This window comes from Epinephelus lanceolatus, chromosome 4, assembly GCF_041903045.1.
Source record: "Epinephelus lanceolatus isolate andai-2023 chromosome 4, ASM4190304v1, whole genome shotgun sequence".
NCBI lineage: Eukaryota > Metazoa > Chordata > Actinopteri > Perciformes > Serranidae > Epinephelus > Epinephelus lanceolatus.
Genome location: NC_135737.1, coordinates 19,739,025 through 19,766,467, shown reverse-complemented (window position 1 = coordinate 19,766,467; position 27,443 = coordinate 19,739,025). Strand labels below are relative to the sequence as shown.

General features: G+C 40.4%; 1 protein-coding gene across 1 annotated transcript; it reads right to left on the bottom strand.

Annotated features, from left to right (window-relative positions):
• Window positions 1-4,021: 4,021 nt before the first annotated feature.
• tada2a (transcriptional adaptor 2A) lies at window positions 4,022-20,971 on the bottom strand. The gene is made up of 15 exons (XM_033630289.2): window positions 20,840-20,971; window positions 20,239-20,345; window positions 20,094-20,153; window positions 19,888-19,979; window positions 17,389-17,546; window positions 16,806-16,894; window positions 16,553-16,625; window positions 16,384-16,447; window positions 12,579-12,622; window positions 9,263-9,373; window positions 7,629-7,700; window positions 6,985-7,117; window positions 6,519-6,562; window positions 5,098-5,177; window positions 4,022-4,484 (listed from the first exon to the last, which is right to left on the bottom strand). The coding sequence occupies exons 1-15, from the start codon at window positions 20,862-20,864 to the stop codon at window positions 4,299-4,301; spliced, it is 1,338 nt and encodes a 445-aa protein (XP_033486180.1). The 5' UTR covers window positions 20,865-20,971; the 3' UTR covers window positions 4,022-4,298.
• Between the last annotated feature and the right edge of the window lie 6,472 nt (window positions 20,972-27,443).

Sequence of the window (27,443 nt, the reverse complement as noted above, 5' to 3'; positions counted from 1 at the left end):
TAGGACAAAACCAAAAAGACATGTTCTAACCCCCATCTGAAAAGCTTTGTCTTGTTTAAAATGATGAATTGAAAATAGACTCCTGATAATCAAATAATTAAATAACGTAAAATAATTAATCCTGATGCAGATTGTTGTTAATTCACATGATCCTGATTATCTGGCTTTCCTGTTAAATGTGTTAGAAATTTTATATCATGCCAAGGATACAGGTTTGTTGTGTGTTGGAGCCTTTCTCTCCATTGCTGATGCTAATGTTGATGTTTATAAGATCAACACTGATAAACAAGTTTCCTCTTAAAGGAAGTCAGCATCAATTTACCTTTGCAGGGGACTCTGAGACCAGCCAAGAGCAGGAGGCAAATAGAGAAGACGCCATCTGAGAAGAAGAGTGTGTGGGAGGGCTGAAAAATGTTGCATCTCTGCACACGTGCAGAGCATTGACACTAACATCTGCTCCATCTGCTGCCCCTGCCACTACAGCACAGACTCTACAGTGACGGAGAGAGGGCCATGCCACAACATGTGCCGGGTAACACAGGTGAGGAGTCTGCTCTGCTTGACTGCCAATATTAGACGCATTCTGCACGGTGAATAAACATGTGATCAGTGCAGCGTAAAAAAAAAAGGCTAATTAACTCATGACTCCATCATATTTTATTTCACTGCACTTGATGAATGTCTCAAAAACACCTACTGTCATCTGCGAGCGTCGTCTTCATTCACATCCCTCTTCTTGAGTCAGCCGAGCCACAAAGCAAGTCACAGACTGAGACACACGCGTCCTTGAAAAAAGAAATAAAGCTGTCGAGAACAATATAGCACTCAGCTCAACGTGGCCTCCAGAGCTGAAGAAGCTAAATTCTGTACAGAAAAAAATCTCAAACAAGAGCTTGTACAAACATATAATGCAGTATTTATTGACACATATGCAACCTGAATTTAAAAATAAATAAATTACTCAGCACAATAAGGGGCTGGATCTGGGTAAAAGGCAATTATCCTAATTTCAAATCCTACAATAAAGAGATTTAGATCAATTAGAGGGATTTTGAGGCTTTAATCAGTTGGCTGCAAGGGTTAAAACTCCAGCAAAACTCAAAGTATTATGAGCAGTTGCATTGCAGACCAATGCTGGGCTAAATCACCTCTGATTAATCAAATTGAATTAATCACCTCTGATTAAATGAGGGATGTGACTGGTTAAATGCAAAATGACTATGTAAAAAAACCTGATCTATAGCCACATAGTGAATTTGTGTTCAATCCACAGTGACACTGAAGCCAAGCAATGTTCCGCTGTAGACGGGGGTTGCAGCAAACCATAGTTTAGCAACCTAAAACATCAATATCACAAAAGTGTACGCTGTATTTAGAATATTTTCTATGCTTTATTTTACAGGCTAACCAATCGAAGCAGCGTTAGACCAGCAACTTCAATGTTCTGCCAATTGTTTTTGTCAATGAAGTCTGGCGGCTTTGAGATAACAGCTTTAGCTCCCTGTCAGAAAAAGGCTGACAAACGGCAACATAAAGTGTTAAAAATATTCTAAGTATAGCGCACACTTAAACTGATGTTGATCTTTTTAGGTGACCCTTTTTGGGGCGGGCATTTGCTCAGAGATGTTTGATTTTATGTACATGATGCAGGGGGTTTCTACCTGGAAGTGACTGTAAACAAACACTGTTGATACTATGACGTCACTATTGAATGACTGCTGTGTCTGTGCAGTATTTATAAGGTTGAATTCCTTTAAAAAAAAAAAAAAAAAATCTAATGTTTTTTGTGAATATGAAGGCCATAACCAGAAATCAAAATGGTCTCATCATAAAGTTGTACTTAATAGTTGAAGTACTGCTGGAGTTTGACCCTTTAAAACTGTTCTCTTTTCCATGCACTTTGCAGCTAAGTGCCAGAATCCCCACTCTACTATAAATGGGCTGCAGCACATAATAACGCAAGATTCAGCTTTTGTATTCTATATTATTATATATTCAGTGGTCTTGTGGCTTCATTGTCAGTGATATGTACGACTTCTCAGTCTGTTTGTTCTGATTGTAGTGCCTCACTTCTGAATCCAGAAAAATTCAGGTCACATTTGTTCATCTGCTTTCACCGCAGACTGAACGCCAACTGCCACTATTTACAGCCGTAAGAGCTGAAGCTTTAAACAGCACATAAAAAGGAGAAGAGGATAGATCAAAGGCTGGGTTGTTGAGGCTGGCTGGAGCTGATTCTCGGGTAAAGACGTCAAGTGTGACACGAGGAAAACTGTATCCTGTGAAATGAGCAGAAGTGAAAGGAGTAATTTAACTCTGCTGCTTCTCGTTTGTTGTGCAGCCTTGATTTGATAAGACACATGGAGGCGTGTGAGAAAAAAAAAAAAATCAGAATTTCTTCTCCTTCACATCCTCTTAAATCCAGATCCAATCCCAGCATTTCAGTAGTCAGCCCAGACGCTCCTCCACAGTCGTCTCGCCCTTATCATCAAAGGTTGAATCTGCTGTTATAATCAGGCCGTTAGCTGAGGTTGATGTGGCGGCTGCTCTCTGCTCAGATAAGCCTGTCGGAGGCTGGTGGCCTCCTGCAGGTGTTAGATTCATCACAGTTCTCCCACGTCACACCGGGCAAACACATCCACAGATGGAGACCGAAAGGATCGATTCACTGATGCTACTAACTGTCTGTGTCACTGTGGAGCATCATTCAAAAATGCTGACAAAACAATCAGCTCAACACTGAATCTCATGAATCTACACTCAGACCTCCAGATCTATCATCTGCAAACATGTAGTGCTCATTCATAAATGGGAATCCATGATTATTTACTTAATACATCTTGTTAGTGTAGTTTAAAGCTGCTGAAAGAGCAACAGATGATCAATATATTGAAGCTGTTTGTCTGGTGTCATGGTTGATTCATATCTATTGACTCTCATGCTTGTTCATATCAGCATTGTTGAGATAATGTGCGCGGTTTTGTAAACCAAGTCTGCCGTCTAACATTTGATAACACACAATTTTGCATGTGTGTAATTTCCTAATCATTTCCTTGGAAGTTTCTTAAAAGAACGATTTGTTTTGTCACCAATTATGGGGAAAATCCAGAGAAGGGCGCTTTGGTTATTAAAATGTAAATAGTTAAGTTTAAGACCAATTTGTGATTCCAATAGAAATTGTCTTGAAAGAACTGCTCAATTTAAACTAAAGTATGTAAGCATGATTTGTTAAGTTCGTCTACAGTGATCGCCACATTGAACTGCCATGTTTCTACAGTAGCTCAGAATGGACAAACCAAACACTGGCTCTAGATAGGGCCATTAGAGCTTTCACCTCTGCCCCATAGTTAGAGGCCCCTCTGCAACAAGCAGTAACTGAGTCACACTGGGTCTGTTTGTTGAAAATCTCCTCAACATCTGGATCTTAAGTTACCTGAGAAAAGAAGCGAGCACACATTAGCAGGTGGTGGATGAGTCACCTGCACCGACATGCTAAACAGCATAGGAGTTACATTGATTTATAACATGAAACTGCTCTACCAGTTTTCATCTTCTGGTCTGTTTGTTTGTGAGAGGAAGCGACGTCTGCAGGTGATTCAGTTAACAGTAAAAACATCCTGAACAATAAACACTGAAGGAACTCAATCTGCAGTTCACTGCTAGACTTCACTAAATCCCCCTAAATCTTACACACTTCACCTTTAATTTATAATTTGAATCTTTATCCTCCATATATATTGGATTGTATGCCTAAAGACATATTTCAGATTTTTGCTTGTTCAGTTTAGCACTGACTAACAGACTCTCCAGTTAGACTACTATTTGACTGGAATTGATGAATGATAACACAGTCTCTGTTTGTCTTATAATTAGTGTGTTTTCCCCCTTAAAAATGTCTTAGGAATTTACAATACATATCAATTAACTACAACTAAACTACAGGACCTGTAAGATAAAGGGTTACCAAACATTTTCATAACAGTAGGGCTAATTCAGATCAAGATAAAATATCAACATACACATAAAATTGTTTTTTCATAAACATTTTATAACAGGAGAAATAAATACATCCTCATTTCAGTATGAGCACCTGTTCTTCTGACAGAGAATTATACAAACCATTTTAATACATGTCAAACTCAATAACACAAACAGACCGTCCAAATGTTACAAAATTTCAAAGGAGCAGCAACAAACTGAACCTATTACCAAACACAGGCTTACGATGTTACAAGATAAGGGGAAAAAAAGAACCACTGACCACAATTCAATCTCTTCTGTGGTCAAATCAAATGCTCCTAGGCCTTAGTGATGTAGCCCTCCTTGATGAGGAAATCATAGATTTTGCGCGTCTTGTTGACGTCGATCTTGATCAGCGCACGGGCCTGTGCCAGCCGCAGCCCGCCCTGCCGTCTGCACTCATTCAGCAAGGCCTGCTTGTATTCCAGGTAGGCTCCTGGCACCAGCCGCACCACCTGGCATAACTGCAAGCACAAAATAAATACAAGGGTTAGAAACATTTAAAAACATTAATGGAATTTTTTATTGATATTCATAGTCCCCAGAGAAAGAAACCTACTGACTGTGATCCTCTGACTTTTTAATTCGGTACCATTATCGGATCAAAATCTTAATATGTCCCATACTTTGGTCATACCTGCTAATTAGAAAGGCTAACATGCTAAACTTAGATGGTGAGCATGGTAAAAATCATACCTGCTACATATCAGCATGTTAACTTTGTGACTGTGAGCACGTCAGCATAGCGATGTTAGCATTTAGCTCAAAGCACCATAGCAAGGCTGCAGACTGCTAGTCATGTTGGACACCTGACACAATCTCAGCTGCTCTATTTTTACACCTGCTTTTAAGAGGCGAGAGTTTTCTGTCCTTAACTGACTGTGACCTTAATAAAACCAGTGCAATACATAATAAACTGTCGACCTGTCTCCGCCTACTATTTGCATGATCCTCCCTTAAAGTATAGAGGGTATAAAGTGTTCTGCTTTTGTAACAGCTCAACACAACCTATTTCATTTGAAGCATACTGAGGTTTTTTTTGGGGGGGGGGGGGCAGATAACAGAGAGCTTCTTCACCTCTTTCTCCCGCTCGTTAAGTTTCTCCGTCCCCGGCAGCCCAGTCAGGTTGAGAGGAGGGGCGCTCCGCCTACCTGTTGCTGTGGAGAAGAAATGAAACAACAGTCAAACACATGTCCAGCACCCCAGCATCTGTCTGCACTACAAATAAGAGAACAGCAGTAAAGGGAAGCCTGACCAAAGCGTGAAGGAAGGTGGTAGGAGGCTGATGCAGATGGTATAACAAAACATGTTTTAATCATAACATGCCTTGTGATAGTATGCCTCCACGAACCGGTCAAGTTGCAGTTACTTTACTTTATGTCTGTGAAAACATGGCTGCTTCACACACATCTTCCCCCCAGCAAAACAGATGATCTAAACAATCAGCAGTTTCCAGGTTGACATGCAAGACGAGTGTCACCAATTCAATGTCTAAACAAATGCCTCCCCTTCTGTTCCTGAGTTATGATGCTGAATAATAGCCAGAAAAGTGTTTTATGAAAAATATTATGATGTCACAGTAAAGTTGACCTTTGACCTTTTGGATATAAAATGTCATCACTTAGACATTTTATCCATTTAGACATTTGTGTGAAATGTCGTCAAAATCAGCACATCAATTTCTTGTTTTATGGCCGTAAACATGTTTTGTGAGGTCACAGTGACCTTGACCTTTGACCTCTGACCATCAAACTCTAAACAGTTCATCCTTGACTCAAAGTGGACATTTGTGTCAAATTTGAAGAAATTCCCTCAAGGTGTTCTTGAGGTATCGTGTTCATGAGAATGGGACAGACGTGTAGACGGACAACCTTAAAACATAATGCCTCCGGCCACGGCTACTGTTAACTCGGAACAACTGAACAAACTCAACTCACAGTCATGCAACGTATACTGGCTTAAAATCATGTGCACACAGCTACACACTGACGTCCAAACAAACAAAACCTAAACATACCTGCAACCAAACATGAATCAAAACAGAAAGAAACGCGGGATAGTGTGTGACTGCATGTTACAGATCAATGGTGGAACTGTGAGTAAAACAAACAATTAACAATCATTGCTAAATTAGTGAGCAATACAGCCGTTATGGTGAAAACGGGGACAAATGGCATTTTCTCACCCACTTTGTAACAAGCAGGCTGACAACATGCAGTTAATTCCTTTGCTTGGAGGAGACAGAGGAACAAATATTTACGGTGTGCAAACTGTGTAAATATAGCCGTGTGGGAGTGTGCGTCCCATTTGTGCTCTGGAGGTTAAAGAAAGGCAACTAATTTGAAAGGGAAAAACAGCAAGATAAATATGCATGTAGGGGCCTATTTTTCGAGTGTATTTATGGAGGAGCATCTGCATTAATGTGACTGTGCCTGGGGCCATGCCAGAACTACAGAGAGGAGCGAGTACAGAGGGAAAGGTGGAGAGAAGCCTCGTACCTGACACCGTGATTGTTGTGACAGCTGGAGTGATGCCAGCATCTCTGTAATCAGAAAGAAAAGTGTTAGTGACTCTACAAGCTTATTTATATACACACACGTCCCACTTACACACAGCATTTCTGGGCTTTGTTCACTATTCTCACTCTAGGATCGTCATCCAAAAAAGATGAATCACTGCATTCAAGATTTTTTAAAAGGTGGAATAATTAGAGGAGCTTGGATACCACCCAGAGAAATTGCCTTGGATGGAAAAAAAAACAAAAACCAAGAGCAGCGGCACATTAAAAAGACTAAAAATACCAAGGAGACTGGAGTTGAAGTGGGATGCACAGTAACATAAACGTCTGCTCTGTTCGTCTCAGTACGGCTGGTGCTGAGTGCGGTGAGGGAGGTCAGCGTCTCAAGGGAGCACGACTCCACCAGCCCTTCTATTACACCCCGGATAACAAGCAGGAGGTCTCACATTGCAGCCTGTTTGCTGAGCCACTGCTGGCAGGCTCTGCCATCCTGGATGTACTGCAGCACGTCACACAACATGGTCCGCTTCCTCCGCTCCTCTTCCCGCATCCGCTTCACCCGCTCGTACACCTTGGCACCTGAGAGGTGGTTACACAGAGAGGTCAGCGGAGACATCATGGAAAAGTATGTTGTGTCACATGGGTTCAGAGTCGTGACTAATATTCTGAAAGTGATGATGGGCAGCGTCCAGGTGAGACAACTTTGTTCTGAATGAATTAATAAGGCTTAATTTACTGAAATAATTCATTATGTAAAAGGGAATATTCAAGTCTTTTAATTATTCTGGCAGCAGCTCCTTGATATCATTCCAACAGTAGCTGATACAGCAACTAAAGAAAATATTCAGTACCTCTGAGTGCCATGCATCAACAAATTAGCCAAACATTATCATTCCCAAAAATGATCCAAAGACCTGATACAATGTGCTGCTGCACATATCAATAATTAAACCGGTCTAAAGCCTAACTTCAGCTAAACTAAAGACTTCAGCTCAAATCTGAATATAAATACATCCTCCCTGCTTAGGCATGCAACTTTTAAAATGGAGTTGTGTTAAACAGAGGAGTGAAAAGGTCAAACCAGACTCACTGCAGAAAGACTTGATCCCTGCTTTTCTGTACTCCTGCAGCCTGCGGATCTCTCTCCTCAGCTCAAACTCCACTGCAAAGACAAGGAGATGAAGGCAAATCTGAACGAACGGTTACAAAGATGTCAACCTGAACTCTGTCTCTCATTGCCACAGCAGTCTCACCAGTCTCAACACAATGAATAAGCATTTGGCACCCCTTAGTCTCAAAAGAAGATGCAAATTTCAAACCATCGATGTCTGTTTATATGTGTGTACGTTGGTTTACACAGTGTGTATGTTGTTGACTGATATAGGTAAATTTAAAGGAATATATTGACATTGTGGGAAACATGACTATCTGCTTCCTGTTGGAGAGTTAGATGAGATGATTGAAACCACTCTCAGGATAAAATGCTGTCTTCAAAAGGAACTCATGAGCTTGCAGTTACAACATGGTAAGTTGCGTTCAAGATATACTTGCCGTTCATGTGGTAATGTCATAAGAACAGCACTGATTGGCAACAGCAACATGGAGGCTGCTGTCAGGGTCTAGAATCCACTGAGGCTAACAATTTAGCAAGCTATCTTAACCTCCTGAGGCCTCATGTCCTCAAATGAGGACATCACATTTTGAGTTTACTTGACTTGATACTTCATTCTACTTAACTTAGACCTGTTGTCCTCATTCTTGGACACTTTTTTGTGCCATCAAGTGGTAGTAAGACCACGACACACTAATCCATGTAAAAACAAGATGACAGCCATCTCTGCTGAGTCAGTCTGCAACAGATCCCGACACAAAAGTGGACAAGGTCTAAAACCTGATTACATTTTATGGTTGAAACTTTTATTTATGATTAATAATGTTTGTGGTTTGATATGGCAATACACTGTTAATTAGGAAGTACTAATTTAAAGACATTGGGACTTTAATATCATCTCGTTTGAGGTCACTGGGACTTAATTTTTGTTGACAATGCTTAGTTTATTATACTTATCGGGTCCTATTGATCCCAAATAGCAAGGAGAAATTAAAAATGCATGCCAAACAAAAGTGCAGGTCTCAGGAGGTTAACGCAAGAAATGCAAAGACATAATAACAGAAGAAAAAGATGAGGCTGTTGGTAAATAAACATTTTCCTCAGACATATACAACACGGAGGAACAACTCTATATGACTGAAATTACAATATATCAACTTACCATCCATAAAAAAGTGAACTTCCATGGCCTCTGTCATTTCTGAAGGTGTCAGCAAATATTTGAAAGCAGCATAAGAGTGGTTTCAATCTTCTCATCTAACTCTCCACCAGAATACAAATGAGTGAATTTCCCAGAATGGGGAACCTTTAGTTTTAGGAAAAAACCCAAAGAAATGAGTGAAGTAATAACACAGAGCTGTGCTTTTCAAAATCATCAAAACTCAAAATGAAAGAATATCTTTTATAAAAATGAATTTCAGATAGCTGCCCCATTTGTACACAACCATTCGTAAACACACAATCTCCTAAAAGAATAAATAAAAAATAACTTCGTCTGAAACCAGTCATCCAGTTATGTCGAGGCACTCTGGCAGGAACTGGTTAAATTAATTCTCCGTGTTTGTGTGACTGACTCTCAGAGCCTATCCATGTGTACTCAGCCAGATACTAACGTGCATGACTTTCGATGAATTTGTCATGTTCAATCGGTCCAACCACTCTGGCAAATCGTCTCATGACGTCATAAAGCTCCTGCACCTCCTTTGGGTAGCATCGCTCCAGCACTGACAGAGAGAGGAGAGGAGTGAGTGGGCAACAGATACAAACAAATATAACACAGAAATATGAAAGAAAAATCCACCCCTTAGATACTTTTACACATCAATAGTTGATGTGATTTTTATTGCATTTGAGGAAGAAGGGCAGTAATTTAGTTTCTGTCTGTTTACCTGATTTCCCACAAAGTGCACTGTCTACTTCACCAGCAGCTCTGAATCAACACTGGATTTATATTCATGTAAATATTACTAGTATCTGTTTTCACAGTCATTCTGTGCACTACTTTACGATCTCCTGAGGCTGCAGTCTGGGAGTTCCAGAACGTAATGTATGGACCTGTACGTTTTATTTTACTCCTGGTATCTTGGCACACTATGCACTGACTGTATATTTGACAAATTAAACAGAACCTTACTCCCTCTATAAACTCAGTTGTGTATATTGTTTTTGCAATGTTTAACACAAGATTGTATTGTCAACATGCTAACATACTGATGCTAAGCAACCAACCAGGCCCAGATCCTGTTTATCTATATATATTAAGAACATACAGAACAAACACATACATTTTTTTCTATTACACACTTAATTTCTAAGGTGTGAATGTGAGCGTGAATGGTTGTTTGTCTCTATGTGTCAGCCCTGTGATAGTCTGGCGACCTGTCCAGGGTGTATCCTGCCTCTCGCCCGATGTCAGCTGGGATAGGCTCCAGCCCCCCCGTGACCCTCAAGAGGATGAAGCAGTTAGAAGATGAATGAATGAATGAACTTAATTTCTAGGCTAAAGATTCTTATTTTCTCATAATTCCTTTTTTTCTGTAAACACGTCAGGCCTATTTAATTGGGAGCCTGTGGGTCACATCGGGCCCAGAAACAACCTCAGGGTGGCTGAGCATACATAAATCTGATATATCGATGTGACTACATATGTACTCTATATATAGTATCTGAAGTAGATAACAAATGAGCCATCTTGCCTCCGTCTTGTCAATATTGAGTTACACACGAGCAGTACCGATTGGGCAGCATGCTACAGATCAGTAGAGCAACACTGCCAATCATAGCTTAAACAAATCAACATTTTATCATGTGATGCAGTCCAACCACACTTAAACGTTTTTCAAAACATTCTTGGCTGCAGTCAAATCATCAAAAAATACATACACAAGGCTTCAAAACAGGAGTCCGCAAACCAATGGTTGATGTAACGGTAGCTATGTCCAATATTTTTACAGTCTATGGTCATGAGGTGAGGTGTGTGAGCATGCGCGTGTGTGTGTGTATGTGTGTGTGTGTGTGTGTGTAGGACAGAGAGGTAAGGAGATACTGGTAGAGATAGTGCGCTGTTGATCACTGTCAATGCAACTTGCATTGATAGCTCTTTTTTATTCTGTTTCTGCGCTTTGCGGTGTACCAGGGTCAGATATGTGACCAAAAACATACATTTATTTCAAAAGTGAAATAATAAACATTGCTATTTTTTTTTTACATTTATTTGCATTTGTTTAAAATGAGTCATTACCAAAAGCTAAAAAAGGCTTTGAACAGGCTGCTGAAAATGTCTGACTCATCTACATATCCTGGTTTTAAAATCTGGCCTGATTGAATTTGTAACTGAATAGCCCTGGTTTACTGTACTTGGTAAATAATCCTAAAAATCAGATCTCTGTCTAACAATTACTGAACACTGGTACTGAATGGTAATGGTTTACCCTGGCTTCTAATTATTGGTATTTATTTTTCAAGTTATACAACATCCAAAAAGAGCCCAGAGACTCTAGTTTCACTGCAAATTGCAGACATTTTAGTAAGTGTTAATCAGAGCCAAGTGTTCTAAATTTAATTTTGTTTTTTGCATCTTTTACTAATTCAGAGCCTGTTTGAAAAGCACATGGAAAATGTGATAAAACATCAGATAGAGCAACATTTCTGCATCAAAAAGCAACACCCCCCCCTCCCGAGATTCACTCCGCAGACTTGTATTCACCACCACTTAACTCACTCTACAAGCATACACACTCTGAGCTTGTTGTGTTCATCTCAAAGCAGCGCCCGTGTTGCTGAGTAACAGACAAGTGTCAAAGCCAGGGAGGAAAGCTGTCGTGTGGGTGCGAGAGGAGTGGTTGTGTGTGTTGGTCAAGTTCCTTCATCAGGCTCCTGCATGTGAGCGCTAATGAGCAGCTGCCGTGTCAGGCCAAACACATGAAATCATGCTCTTAAACAAAACTGTGGACGCACAGAACAATGTCGTCTCTAAGGAGACATCAACACTGGACGTTTGTGTGGTTGCACACAAACACTGGCTGCAAACAAAACAACACAGGCCGGATTCGTTTAATGTAACAAGCCCTTACAGGACTTCAGACAGACTGCTGCCCTAAAACAACAATGCTGGTCAATCTGCCTCCAGCACTCACCGAGACATGATACTGTGAGCCTTGCAGGCTGAGATACTGCCTCCATTATTGCGTGTGACACACACATGAACATACACACACACACACGCACGCACACACACCGCAGAAACAGTCTTTGACAGTCTCCATGACAACCAGTCTGCAGCTCTACAGTTACTGAGTTCCCTTTTGTCTTGAAAGACTGGGGAGATAAGAGAATGGAGGGAAAAAGGTAGGAGGGCTAACTGGAGGCTGGAGGATACATAAATAAAACATGAGGGGAGAACTCTTCAACTCCCAAACCACAGCCAATTTCACACAACACGTGGACATATAATGATGGGCTGGGTGGTCGGACGTAGTGTGTTTTTTTTTTTTTTTTAAAGATAGCCCCATTGCCGTCTGTCTGACCTCTAATGCAAAAACCCAAGAGATGCAACGAATTACATTACAGAGCTCGTTGAAATCCAACCTGTGACAGGTGGATCAATAAACGAAGCCCCCGAGCATTTCAGTCATTATGGCAGCAGTGCTCATCACACCAGGATCTATTCACAGCGAAGCAATTATGCTATGGCGCACTCCGGCACACAGACTATTCCCAGCCTTGATCGTAAATACGAGCCCCGTCAGTTGCCACACTTCAGCTACCCAAGGGGCCACAGAGGTTAACGGTGGTTATTACATCGGAGTTGTTTGCATGCGTCCATAGAAACGCTCAGCAGTGATTTGGCTGCTAGATATCAGATGCCTCCCTGAGCTGCTATGAATGTTGTCGCAGCCGAGCCCGTGTAAGTTTCACGAGGGGACTCACTCTGGAATTTGCGCAGGTTGATCAGTCCATGGTCTCGGATTACCCTGGAAGAAATGAAGATTTATTAATATGCAAATTAATATTCTGATTGCCATGTCTCTGCAAAATGAAACCTGGCATTAACCCATATGCAATTATCTCAGCTGCTACAGTCTATAACATCATCATGGCATTTAAAACCCAACACACACACACATATATATATATATATATATATATATATATATATATATATATATATATATATATATATATACACACACACACACACACACACACACATATATATATATATATACACAGTACAGGCCAAAAGTTTGGACACACCTTCTCATTCAATGCGTTTTCTTTATTTTCATGACTATTTACATTGTAGATTCTCACTGAAGGCATCAAAACTATGAATGAACACATGTGGAGTTATGTACTTAACAAAAAAAGGTGAAATAACTGAAAACATGTTTTATATTCTAGTTTCTTCAAAATAGCCACCCTTTGCTCTGATTACTGCTTTGCACACTCTTGGCATTCTCTCCATGAGCTTCAAGAGGTCGTCACCTGAAATGGTTTTCCAACAGTCTTGAAGGAGTTCCCAGAGGTGTTTAGCACTTGTTGGCCCCTTTGCCTTCACTCTGCGGTCCAGCTCACCCCAAACCATCTGGATTGGGTTCAGGTCCGGTGACTGTGGAGGCCAGGTCATCTGCCGCAGCACTCCATCACTCTCCTTCTTGGTCAAATAGCCCTTACACAGCCTGGAGGTGTGTTTGGGGTCATTGTCCTGTTGAAAAATAAATGATGGTCCAACTAAACGCAAACCGGATGGGATGGCATGTCGCTGCAGGATGCTGTGGTAGCCATGCTGGTTCAGTGTGCCTTCAATTTTGAATAAATCCCCAACAGTGTCACCAGCAAAACACCCCCACACCATCACACCTCCTCCTCCATGCTTCACAGTGGGAACCAGGCATGTGGAATCCATCCGTTCACCTTTTCTGCATCTCACAAAGACACGGCAGTTGGAACCAAAGATCTCAAATTTGGACTCATCAGACCAAAGCACAGATTTCCACTGGTCTAATGTCCATTCCTTGTGTTTCTTGGCCCAAACAAATCTCTTCTGCTTGTTGCCTCCCCTTAGCAGTGGTTTCCTAGCAGCTATTTGACCATGAAGGCCTGATTGGCGCAGTCTCCTCTTAACAGTTGTTCTAGAGATGGGTCTGCTGCTAGAACTCTGTGTGGCATTCATCTGGTCTCTGATCTGAGCTGCTGTTAACTTGCCATTTCTGAGGCTGGTGACTCGGATGAACTTATCCTCAGAAGCAGAGGTGACTCTTGGTCTTCCTTTCCTGGGTCGGTCCTCATGTGTGCCAGTTTCGTTGTAGCGCTTGATGGTTTTTGCGACTCCACTTGGGGACACATTTAAAGTTTTTGCAATTTTCCGGACTGACTGACCTTCATTTCTTAAATTAATGATGGCCACTCATTTTTCTTTAGTTAGCTGATTGGTTCTTGCCATAATATGAATTTTAACAGTTGTCCAATAGGGCTGTCGGCTGTGTATTAACCTGACTTCTGCACAACACAACTGATGGTCCCAACCCCATTGATAAAGCAAGAATTTCCACTAATTAACCCTGATAAGGCACACCTGTGAAGTGGAAACCATTTCAGGTGACTACCTCTTGAAGCTCATGGAGAGAATGCCAAGAGTGTGCAAAGCAGTAATCAGAGCAAAGGGTGGCTATTTTGAAGAAACTAGAATATAAAACATGTTTTCAGTTATTTCACCTTTTTTTGTTAAGTACATAACTCCACATGTGTTCATTCATAGTTTTGATGCCTTCAGTGAGAATCTACAATGTAAACAGTCATGAAAATAAAGAAAACGCATTGAATGAGAAGGTGTGTCCAAACTTTTGGCCTGTACTGTATATATATATATATATATATATATATGTCATATACCCTGCAGCTTGGTGAATATTGTGCAATTACTTGGTTTGGAACCAAAGTCAAATTGCTTCAAAGGTTTTGTAGTGGGCTTCTTTTCAAAGTGCACTCTAAGTTCAGGGTCAGCATTCAGGGTCTTGGCCTGTGTAAATAGTTTGGAAACTTCACAGACAAGCTACAAGCTATAAGAGATACACTGTGGATTACAGAAAGAGGAGGGGACTAGGAAACAGTGACACATGCCTACCGAGCCTGAAATGCCATTCCAACATGCTCGGAGAACACAAACTCATTAAGTTGATTTAGTGATGGATTTATTACAGCACTGACTAGATGTGGATGTCTATGTATGACAGCTCACAGTCTGAAGGTGGAGGAGATTCTCTAGGAGGAGTACCACATGACAACAATTTATTTTCTACAAAATAAACGAGGCAAATAGCGTAGCAACTACCCATTATTTTCATGTCTCCTCTTCAAACTGCTTTTTTTGTTTGACCAACAGTCCAAAACTATGCTAACTAAGTAAACTGTAGTAGGTACACTTAGCCAAAACTATTGCAATCTAATACAACTGTCCCTCAGTATGATCCTCTCCTTATGAAGGCTATAATGTTCACTTTTTGAGAGAGGTGTTGATTTGGAATGCGTTTTACTCACAGGGGTTCTATTATTTAGTCTACCATCACTGACATATATGGGATGGACATTTAGCTGATTATCTAGAAGTTTTTGGACTATTTTTGTTTTGATGATCTGAACTTTAAAGATACACTATGCAGGAATTGTCTGTTACCGCTTGTAAATGTATTGCCAGTGAAAGCTTAAGCCCCACATATACTCTCATTTTGGAAAGAGCTTTGTCTACTTGGCGTTTCACCTCCCTGTGTTTGTGTTTTTTTGGGCTGTGTCCGTGTTTTCATAGCTTCCTCTTGGATGCATGCTGCTTACAACCTAGCACCTTGTCGCTACCTTTCTATTAAGTCCTGACCTCACATGCACGCCTTGCCCAGGAGTGTCCGAGTAAACAAGTTAAATAAGAAGAAAGAAAGAAAGAAAATACAGGCAGAGGGCAGAGTCTTTGCAGATAAATACACTGCTGCACACTTCTAGTAGGTCACAAGTGATGACTGAGAGAAATTACTTTTGTATGAGTTTTTAGAAAATCCTGCACAGTATGCCTTTAAACTTGAAATGTCTTATAGCCAGACATTTTTTGTGTGAAATCAAAATGCAAAAATTCTCCAACATACATATTCTATAGGCTTTAAAACATTTTCCAAACTCTCCTATAGCGAGGATGATGACCTGAAACCAGGTCACAATGTCACAGTGTGACATGCAGAACGTTCACCAGGAGACAGACACATTTTCCACATTTCCAAAAATATTCGAGGCTTGAATAGAGGTTCCCGCAGCTTGTAAGTGGCACCTGAATGACTCCCTGTGGTCTGTAATGAGAGCCTGAAAAAAGGCTTGAATATGCAATTATAATCACTCTGCTGACTCTGAAACAACCCTAGTCTCCTAGGACTTGTGTCTTTAGAGTGCTTATAACAAAATAATAATGCAGTTCTGATTAGAAATTAGAAATATATTAGCATTCGAATTTGAATTCATTAATATTTAGGAAGATACAGACAGAGGTTTTAAAATTGTTTGCCTTGTTATTTTTAATTTAGTATGACATGCATTTATTCAGCCTGAGAGCATAACAAGTATCTGAGGGAAATAAGGCTCTAAAAGGTCACTACAGAAGCTTATAGTGCCATCTACTGACAGACAGGGGTCATCACATGATGCCAAATACATCAACACCTTTTATTACTCGTTTATTGGGGAAAGAAGGACCTACTTTTTCCTCCGTTGTCTCTCCTTTAGTCTTGAATGATATATATCGACAACTGAAAGTTTGAGTGCTGAAATAGAACAATACACATGAGTAAATGTTGAAGTTCACACTGCTATCTTCCATTTTATCAATGAAAAACAATTAAAAAAAAGTCTATTACAATTCTACTCACCACGAAGAATGTCTGAATCATCATCCACAAAGTCGATGTCCTTCAAATCCCATTCTGCATAGTTGTCGAACTCCTAGCAGGACAGCAAAAAATAACGTTCAAGTTTGATTTTAATTCACATGACCTCATGACTCACTGCTTCAGTAACATTTATTAATTAGACATGTAGTTTGTGGATTTCGTTTGTTTATTAATGTTGACAGGCTATATTGGCACACAGATGATAAACTACAGGACACATGTATCTCCTCACCTCCATGAAGTCTGCTCTGGCAGGCATGTAACCAGCCATATCTCGAGACAGAACCGAGTCAAATGTGGGCCGAGGAGGATCATCGCTGGCTGTAATATCAGAGAGATACAGTATATGCACACTGAAAGTTGAGCATATTCTTTGTGTTGTGCTTAAAAACAAAAAACGAGCCACCTGCAAAGGTCTTTCAGCAGTCATTAAGAAATATCAGAAATGTAAAAAAAATCCTCGCTCTGCCTCAAGTCTGCCAACTGCTGCGTGAACATGACAGCGAAATGTCTGTCGAGGTCTCAAACGTTGCGACAGATGGAGACCTAAAGCCCTCTGGAAACTGTGAAAAGTTCCTGACGCACCAACTGCTTCTGTCCAACTGGTCAGTGGCAAAACTTTATATGAATACTGTTTAATATTTAAGCAGACAGGCCCATAGATTGGAGGTGGCAACCAACTAATATCAAATGTCTCTTGCTGAACATGAGTGGAGATGTGGGTACGGAATAACTTCACTGATTCTGTTGTGTCTTATTCTTCGTGTCACATTAGTAAAAACAAAATGAAGAAGGCAGATAATGTGGATACTGACGTTTGAAAGGAATGGCGCCCTCTGCAAAGCGAGAGTCTTTTGTTTTGCGGAGGCTGAGCAAGGTGGAGGAGAAGAGCGGGTTATTGATGAAATTCTTCATATAGTGGCTCTCGCATTCCTCTTTGGTTTTAGTGCGCATCTGATATGCCACATCCTGCCTGCGGGAGAAAAATTGTACAAATAAAAATTGTTAGTGTACAATGATACCTCAAAGAAAGTTTGCCAAGTTTATACCATCAAGTAGTACAGCACAGTGTAAATTAACATGCTTTAGTCCTCAAATTAGTAATTGGAAAGGCCTTTAACTCAAGATTACAAGAAATTAAGCCACTAAATCCTTGTTTTAATGAAAAGCATGTTTCGCTCTGCTGACTCACAGCGCTTAAACGGCTTTTGTTCAAAGATCAATTTCATGATTAAAAAAAAAGCACAGACTTAATCATAAATCATGATAAACTTCAACCAGTTGGGCCAGTTTTAACAAATGTATTAATTTCCAATATCCTCACATCCCAAGACATAATCAGTAATTAATTTTCAGCCAGGAGCAGCACAATAACTAGGTTTTTAAAATCCACATTAAGGGCTATAGGCCAAAGATTTAACATCTTGTGTCAGCAAACAGCAGCCGTTCATCAGGTCACGTAATGTCATGCAAGTAGTTGTTTTGATATGATTAAATATTTCAATTGTGTTTCTTATCAACAATACTTGTAACAAATACTTTTTTTCTCCATTGCAAAGACATATTGCTTGAAATAAGGCTTCATTTCAAAACCCAAAATACACACCCATAACTGCACACTCATACTTACAAACTTAAAACTTCAACATCAGAACAAAACTCTCCACTCCTAACAGAATAACCTTACGTCTTAATCAATCTTTGGCCTCACACAGCACACACACCCTATCAAAAACACAAATTACATGATTGTTTGTTACACACTGTGGGGATCAATTAAAAACACTAATCACACTACTAAACTGTTCAGAAGGTTTTCAGAGAACTCTGTAAAATCACTGCACTGACTAACCAGATAAACCTTTCAAGAACAGCCCAGTGAGAGAAATTCAAAACAGTACTGTGATATACTGTATACCACTTGCAGTGGATAGAGGGAATACCACTGTATGCTGCTGATCTTTGCATTGTCACACTGACAGAACATGTGAGGAAGAGCTCATGCACAGTAAAATACCAGAACTCCAGACGCTTTAATTCCAAATGCAGCCAACGTACAGATTACCCATCATCAGCATTCTCATCATCTCTCCACAGGTGTGGCTCAGGCCATTATGTCTCATAAACATCACACATTATCTTTGCTCTTGCCAGACAGACAGCGTGGGATAATACCCTTGTGTGCCTTATCCAACTCTGGATAGACTCCACAGACACATTACCACAGGCTACCACCATCAATGGAAATGCTGATGCTTTCAATTCATTGCAAGACTATCTGGTCTTCAACTATTCATGTTTGAATTCCCCTCAAATTACTGTATCACTGTTACTGTAATCCATATATTCACCAGAGCAGTCTCCTGCTCAGAAGCCAAACATTTCTGCCTTTTCATCATCCATCATCGTGGTAAAAACTACATTGAGAGAAGAGATTCAGTCTATATGTGCTACAGCATTACATGTATCAAAGTAACAATGAGGCAAATGACCTGTTTTCCCTTCTGAAAGAATGGACAATGGATGCAACCGTGTAACAGTTTGGGTTAGGTTGCACTGGCTGTCCAGCTTCTCTAATGCGTGCATGATGAACTAGGCAGGCACAAAGTTGTCAGCTTGTCTTTATTGTTGTTGTCTTCCTTTTCCTTTCTGTTGTCTTGCAAATTCTGCATTGCATATCTGTTTACATTCTGCATATCATTTTGTCCTGTGGACTGTCTTGGGACATGCCTCGAAGTCCTCTTTATAAACCTGTGCAGTTCTGCACCTGGAGAAAGGTCTGGTATTTGTGTTTAAGTTGTGCTTACTTCAGTTAACTATATTGAGAGCATGTGTTTACTGAATGAATACACAGTCCAATGAATGACTTCTTTGTCTGCTTTTGTGTAAGGTTTTGCAGAAATAGTTTTGAATATTTAAACATGTTTGGAAACAGGTAAATAGTGTTTAAAGTTTTGGTAAATGTGTCTTTCCTTTTGGTAGACAGTGTTACAGTTTGGGATGTTTCATTCATAGGCTCAGTTATAGAGTTTATGCGATTGTGAAAAACGGTAATATGCATATCAGTCTTCAAAAATTCTGTCTGCATTCAAAACAATGCAAAAAATGACCACAGTGTGTCTGCAAATTGGAGAGTAATTACATGAAGAATTGGTGGAAAAAAGTGAAGAAGGGACAAACAAACAAGTGGATTGCTGAGTGAAAATATATTTTAACCCCAGCAGACCATCACTGGGGCATCAACACTTTGATGTCAATAATTTTAGTTTTTACAACCATCTGACCAACAGACTGGCTTACAAGCTCACACTCACCAGTTTCCAAAGCCACAGTCCATGACTGCCTCCAACAGGGCCATCTCTTCCTGTGCCGTCCACCCAGGCTCCAGCACAGGGAAGTCTGATGTCTGTATTAACAGTAAAGAGTGGTGATGAATGGTGTGTGTGTGTGTGTGTGTGTGTGTGTGTGTGTGTGTGTGGTGGGTGTATGTGTGTGTGAGACAAGTTTATATTTTACTTACCATGATTTCATATTTGTGATCACTCTCGTGCTTCTTGTATTCAAATCCTCGGGTGAAACACTGAAATAAAAACATTTCCTTTTAACCTGACTATATACAAGAGCTCTTATATCTGTTTTGTGTAGAACACCTGTCACCTGCTCACCTGGAGGCAGAGTAAGAAAGGTGATGGTCCACATTCTGCACACTTGATGTAAGGCTCAGTGAGATAAGATGAGCATCCTCTGCATGGTGGTTTATCAAAAGGATCATCTGAAATGGACATGTTAGTAAACTCATGGTTAGCTTTATCCAAATGACAGGACACATCATCAGGGTAACATTAGATGTCGTTTACATACTAGATAAGCTATTGACACAGTGGTCTTTCAAAGCAACCTGCAGTTAAAACCAGCGGATGCTCACGTTGGGCTGTAAACAAACCACCGCTAGCCCCAATGCTAGCTATGCTAACGCTACTCATAAAAGCCAACTAACATTATGTTTGACTTTGTTTTATCTAAGTTTTATCGCGTAACGTATCTGGGTGTTATCCAACAAGAAACTACACGATATTCGGCAACAAGATAATATTTCAAAGGCTGACAAATACGCAGAAATGTAACTATAGCTAATTGCTAACGCTAGCATAGCAATGCTAGCTGCAGTGTAGTTAATGCGGCTAACCACAGATAACTTGAGAAAGGAGCGACATGTTTAATGTAACGCTCCAGCGGTTACGTATCAATAACACAACTGATACTTACTTCCAAAAGATGCCAGGCGGTCCATTATTGTAATTTTATTAACAAAACTAAAGCCAGAATGAATGTCTTCTTCCTCTTCTTCTGTGAGGTTTAAAAGCAGCAGGCATCACTTTGTGTTACATTACTGCCATCTGCTGGAGGAGATGGAGAGTGCCGCTCAGATTCATGTGTCCTCTTCTTATTCTGGTCTTTATTAACTCATATTTTCTGTTTGCTCCTCACAGTATATTCTCTAAATAATAATAATAATAATGATAATAATAATAGTAACAATGATGATGAAGATGATAATGATAAAAATGATAAAAATAAAAGGAATGCAATATTTCCCCTTATCTCCTGATTCCCCCAAATGCTGTGCTGGCCCTCTTTATTGTTTGTTGCCATTGTTTTGAGAAGTAAATCAAGTTATCAAGTTATTCTATTGTCACAATAAACAACAATAAGAAGAGAAGCAGTGCTTGGCTATAAAATGTTTATTTCTCAGACTCCCTCAAACAAGGTTGATACAAGATTTCTTTTAAAGTTAAAATCTTAAAATCTTATTCTAAATGATAGTCTAAACTTTGGTTTAGTTTTCTTCACCGTAATTAATGACATGCTGAGATATAGGCCTACTGTATCTGTTTTTGTTTGTTTATTTGTTTGTTTTGTTTTATTGTCTTGCCCCATGATGCGTTGGTGACTTGCAGTGGGAGTCAGGACCCCTAGGTTGGGAACCACTGACCAGGACATAAAGTCAGTTTGTGCAGAAATTAGGAATAATAGAAAATAGTACATTGAACATGTGTATAGTAATTGCAAAATAAATAAAGTTTAATGTAAACATTAATGCAGGGTGAATAAAAATGTCCTACCTCATTACTGGATGCATGTGACTTAATACTGAAAAGAGCTGAGACTAAGTAACTACAGACTAGAACGTTGTTTGGTCTGTTCAATCCATTTTAAAAGCATCAAAATGATGTACAACTCAACAGCTGCTACACACAGCTAAGACATTTAAAGTCTGTATATTTCAGCTCTAGTAATCTGTTAATGTCTCTTTCTATCCATCAGTAAAATCCTGAACACAGTCCGTATATTAACTCCCTGTGTTATAAATCTCACTCACTCAATCTGCACTTTCAGCCTATGTCTTACGTTAATTTGAAGTAACTCCCAAACCACAAAGAGTTGTTAGTAACTGCACAGGCTTTATAAACCAAATCAAAGCTGCACCATAGTCTCCTGCTGCTGCATCTCCTGTCCAGCCAAAACTTGATTTTGCAGGCTATCCAAATTTACAGTATTATCCACCTATTTTCAAAATAATCAGGTTTTAATTAAGTTACTGACAAGCCAAGCAGTAGATTTATGTTTGTGCTGTACATCTAACAGAGTCTCCGAATTATTAAAAAAAAAAAAAAAAAAAAAAAAAGTCTATTCCTTGTATTCTGCTTTTTTCCCCCCATCAGTCAGGACAGAACAGTTGTTGACATCACCTCGGTCCCGGTATGAAACTGATGTGTGCTTCATCAAATTCTTCTGTTCGGTGCTTTGCTAAATTTAGAAAAAAATGTTGCAATAACTTAAGACAAAAGACATAAAGACAAAAAGACATTGAATTGTGTGACCTTTATTATTTCCATCATACTTCAATAAATTAAGTGAAGGCTGTCATTCTGCATTCTACCACAAGGTGTTGCTATTGTACCATGTCTGTTGACAAAACAATAAACGCCTTGCAAGTCTCTCTTTGTCTTTCTCTGAGCACACACTACCACCTGAGCCTTCTCCAGGCCAGTATGTATTAGGTTGGATAATAGTCAGATTTTTTTTCCCTCCTTAAACACACCCAGTACAGAATGACTTTCAGGAGTGCAGCTCACACTGATGCAATAAATATCTATGACTCCTGATATTTTCCAGTGCCTGTGTCCAGCTTTGGCCCCTGAATTAAATACAACTCTGCTACTCAAGGACAGTCCTGGTGACTGCACACTAGGGGACCTCGCAATACAAATATCTGAAAAGCTTGAGACATAAAACTGCAACTCTTTCTTCCTCAAACCCATCAAAAATAAGCAGCAAAGTATGCTTTTACTTGTGTGATTTGGGTGAAATGACCCTTTGATTCAGTACAGATGTGACATCCAGCAGTGAGCTGTAATCCATATCACATGACAGAGTAAAGTTAAACTAGGCCCATCACATAAAAGTGCAACTTGTGACATGTAGGGGGGAATTATATCTCTTTGACAGTCATATTTCTTTATAACTGATGCCAAAACTGTGTAATACACCCATAATTTTAGCAAACTTAGTAAGAGTCCATAAAGGGGTCATAGTGTGGCTACTAAACTGCACATTGGGTTAAATCTGAGTGTTCTCCTTTCCGCTTTTTACCCTGAGCCATCTCTGTGAGGACGATCCACAGTGACAAGTGCGTTCAGATGCAGCGTACCCTGTGTCCCGTCTCCTGACCCTCTGGGCTTGCCTTAGACCTCTGTGGAGAGACTCAGGCAGCATGAGGAGCCCTGAGCAGCACAGATCCATGAGTAACGACAAAGCGGCCTCCCGACAGACTGTGCACAATGAAGGGACAGTTGTACTTTCCCTCTCGGTGGAGTTTCCAGCTTACTGCCAGAACACAGTTTGTTCAACAGTCCTGTGAGAGCATTATGATTTATGTGTCTTCAAAAGAGGAACTTCTCTTTTCTGTGTAACAGTTGGCAGCTTTACACTGAGTGACCCTCACTAAGACTCACAACTACTGTACTTACATTAAACTTTATGGACAGCCATTTGAGATAGCTGAATCCATAATAGTATGTGTTATGATGCTGCCATAGCAGCCACTGCTACTCTGTGACAAGAAGATTTTGGACCTTGGCTGCAGGAAGTTCCCCCCATTCAGCCACAAGAGCATTAGTGTGGTCCGAAAACTCTGCTGTTGGTGCTCCAGTTTGTCCCAGAGGTGTTGGATCCAGGTTGAGGTTGAGTCTGTGCAGGCAGGTCAAGAGCCACCACTCCAAACTCCATAAAGAAAACCATTTGTTTAAAGGATAACGTTGGTATTTTTCAACCTGGGCTCTATTTCCCCATGTGTATGTGTGCGTATGATTCATAGGTACAACTCATTCTAAAATTGGTTCAGTTTTGAGGGAGGCAGATGCAGCCGCGAAACGAGCTAAACGGTAACGGGGGCAAATGCATCCCGTATAAGTTTGCGCATTAAAAGTGCTTTTTTTCACCACTGACTGGTTCAGATCGCCAGTGCTATCTCTGTAAATAACATACTAAACGTTTCCCTGACCCTTCACGCGGCTGTGACGTCATCTCGTGAGAGCTTTGCTTGTTGCCAGAAGAAAACAGAGGAGCCACGCTGAGCACCGCTCAGAGTGGCGCTGGTTGTCCCGGAGTACAGTTGAGAGTTTTACTGCATCGATTTAAAACAATGGTTCGTGTTTGTGCTTATCCAAATTGCAAGAACAGGATGTCGCGCAACACCCCGTACAGTTTTCACAGGCTGCCTTTGTCGGACGGTGAGATGCTGAAGTTGTGGCTAGTTGTGCTACAAATGGATGCTAACACTCCTGTCCAGACACTGCGCCTTGCAGACCATCGGGTCTGCAGTGCTCACTTCTCCCAAGATGACTACTGCCAGCCGAAGAAGAGAAGACATCCAATCCCAAAACACCTCTTCCTCAAGAAAACGGCTGTCCCACGAGTAGAGAGAGCTACAGACACAGTGGAGCAAAGCTCTCTCAAGATGACGTCACACAGCCCAGAGGTAAGGGAAACATTTACTATGCTATTTACAGAGATAGCACTGGCGATCTGAACCGGTCAGTGGTGAAAAAAAGCACTTCTAATGCGCAAACTTATACAGGACGCATTTGCCCCCGTTACCGTTTTAGCTCGTTTTGCAGCTCGCGGCTGTATCTGCCTCCCTCAATACTGAACCAATTTTAGAACGAGTTGTACCTATGAATCATACGCACACATACACATGGGGAAATAGGGTCCAGGTTGAAAAATACCGAAGTTATCCTTTAAGGACCTGACTCTGACATATTGAAATGAAAAAGGGTCTTTAGCAGACTGTTGCCATAGAGTTGTAAGCATGCTGTCGTGTAAAGCAATGGTTCCAAACCTTCTCCCTTAAGGGACCTCTATATTTATCACTGAGTAAACTGACAACCCCTGAATAATTGGATATATCATGTTATTTTCAGTGCATAACAACAACTTTCCAGAACAACTGATAAACTGTACAATTAACCCAAGTAGTGAACACAATAACAACAGAAAGTTTGTGTAAAACAAGCAATTTGGATGAATATTGAACACATTATTCCCTGTGAATATTAGATCAGAGATGAGTTTTCCTGATATATTTAGGAACTTTTTAGACAAATCTCTGTCTGTTGTTGCTTTTTAACAGCCATACAAACTTAATGGGTTTCTTTTTTGTCATATTCAATGTTTTCCTGTCCTAAATTCTTCACAATGGCTCTGTTAGCTCCTTGGTTGTCAACTGCAGGATGAGGCTGTTTAGCAGAGAGTGAAGACTCTGTAAATGCAGCTTGTGCTCAGGTCTTCAATCTGCCCATATCCTGTGAAATTATTTTAAAAGTTAATGTCTTGAATAATAATCTGAACTTTAAAAATAACATATTTATTGTGCTCTCTTCACAGAGATGAATGAAATGCTGAAATGTAGGCCTACTGTATACATTTTTTAAAGTTTTCTTGCACCCTTTAAAATCAAGTAGGCCTCCCGTGAGGCTTTAGTGACCCAATTCGGGATTCAGGCCCCCCAGGTTGGGAATCAGTGGTCTAAAATATTGGATTCTGCAGCATTCAAATTTCCCTGAATTACAACTAAGGGGTCTTAACCAAAAGTATGCCAAGAATATGTGCAAGGGAAAACAGTGGGCTAAAAAAATGACTGGCATGATGGTGTTCTGGTGTGCCGGTTGTCTAAGGTCCATACTATGTGGCCTTTATGTCCCTGGTTTAAATCTGAGGACCCCTTGCTCTCTACTGTAATCAACATAACAAAGGTAAAAATCTGAAAACAATTGCGTGGAAGCTTTTTGCTGCAGCCCAGTGTGTATGAAGACAGCACTGTAGCCTCCATATGACTCTAATAAAACAGAATTCTCACTGAAAGCCAATTTGAGTGCCAGGGTCAGCATATGTGGGAGCATGCTGTATAAAATCACATCTTGGCAGTGAATGTGAGCAGAATTCATTATCCACATGGAGACTAACAAAGAAAATAATGTCAGCCTCACAGAGTGACATGTGTGCTCCCCTATGACGGCCCCTGCCACAGCATCGCTGCCTGTGGGCAGACAACCTGCTGTCTCTCCAGCCACATGCCACCCCTGCCTACCCACAATGCCGTTCTCTCCTGTGCCTTCACACTCTGAGCAAAAGGCCTGAAAAACCAGGCAAACCCCCAGCCTGCAGGCCTCACACTGCTTATATGGATCAAAGACTGTGAACCTCGGGGTTTCTCTGGTATAGACGTGTGCCAGATTATACACTGGCCAAACAAACGCACCCCCCCCCCCCCCCCCCCCCCCACTATTACATCCTTAAAAACTCCCCCAGTCTCTGCCCACTCCTTTGCCTCTTACCAAAGCATTTCCCAGCTGCTGTGATTTGAATATGAGGGCCCCTCTGAAGAAAAGAGGGCATCTGGCACACGCCTTAGAGGCTAAGAAAAAGAGTTAAACTGCTCCTGTCATGGAAATGTTCTGAAACAAGATTAAGCCTCTTTAAAAAAGCAAAAGAGGTAAAATGGACACAAGCCCTTAAATAAGTTCAGACAAAAGGCAACACGAGGAGACACATCGATATCTCACAATGGGGGTTTGCTTGGAGTGGTCATCCACGTTAAGAGCTTTGCTTTGCAAATTAGATTTGTGAGTAAAGGTCAGCACGGAAAATCATATTTCTTTAGATTGAAGCTAAGGAAATTAAGTGTGAGCAGTAATTGCATAATCACTCTCTAAAGGATGCTTTCAACTCAGATTTATTAGGCTACCTGCCCCCATCTGGGCACTCCCACTAATTAACATACAGTTGCTGTGTTCACAGGAAAATGTCCTGAATGGAATGAATTCACTGCACACTGAGAAAGAAAGTCTGTTCTGTTTTTACAGTACAATGTCTGAGAAAGAGATATTTGTTTTGATTCACTGATTTTTTTTTTTTTGTGGAATTATTACCACTGTTAATACATTGAATTAACAGTAGCAACTAAATGGGTTTCAAGTGAAGGTAAATCACAATAAGGTCAATAAAATGCATGGAAACTTAGGATATTTTAGTCTATTTTAATTTCTCTTTTAAGTACATACATACTATAACAGACTGCATTTAGATATACAAGGAGCAGAGATAGCATAGGGGGCGGTGATGTGTTGTAACCAGAACATTAAACAGGGTAAACCAAAAAAATCTGACTTCCTGTAATAAGATGTAATACATATATGTGTTCGGACCTGTGTGTAATTGACAACAGAGTAGGGGAAAAAATATATATATATATATTTGAATTTCCCCTTGGGGATTAATAAAGAAAATTAAAAAAAAAAATTAAAAA

Excerpts from the sequence above, each read along its gene's own strand:
- tada2a (XM_033630289.2), bottom strand. The coding sequence starts at position 20,864 with ATGGACCGCCTGGCATCTTTTGGAA. Across the intron at positions 12,623-16,383 it reads GAGAGACAACGGAGGAAAAA|GGTAATCCGAGACCATGGAC; the intron begins GTAGGTCCTTCT and ends CATTTCTTCCAG. Across the intron at positions 4,485-5,097 it reads TTAACGAGCGGGAGAAAGAG|TTATGCCAGGTGGTGCGGCT; the intron begins GTGAAGAAGCTC and ends TTGTGCTTGCAG.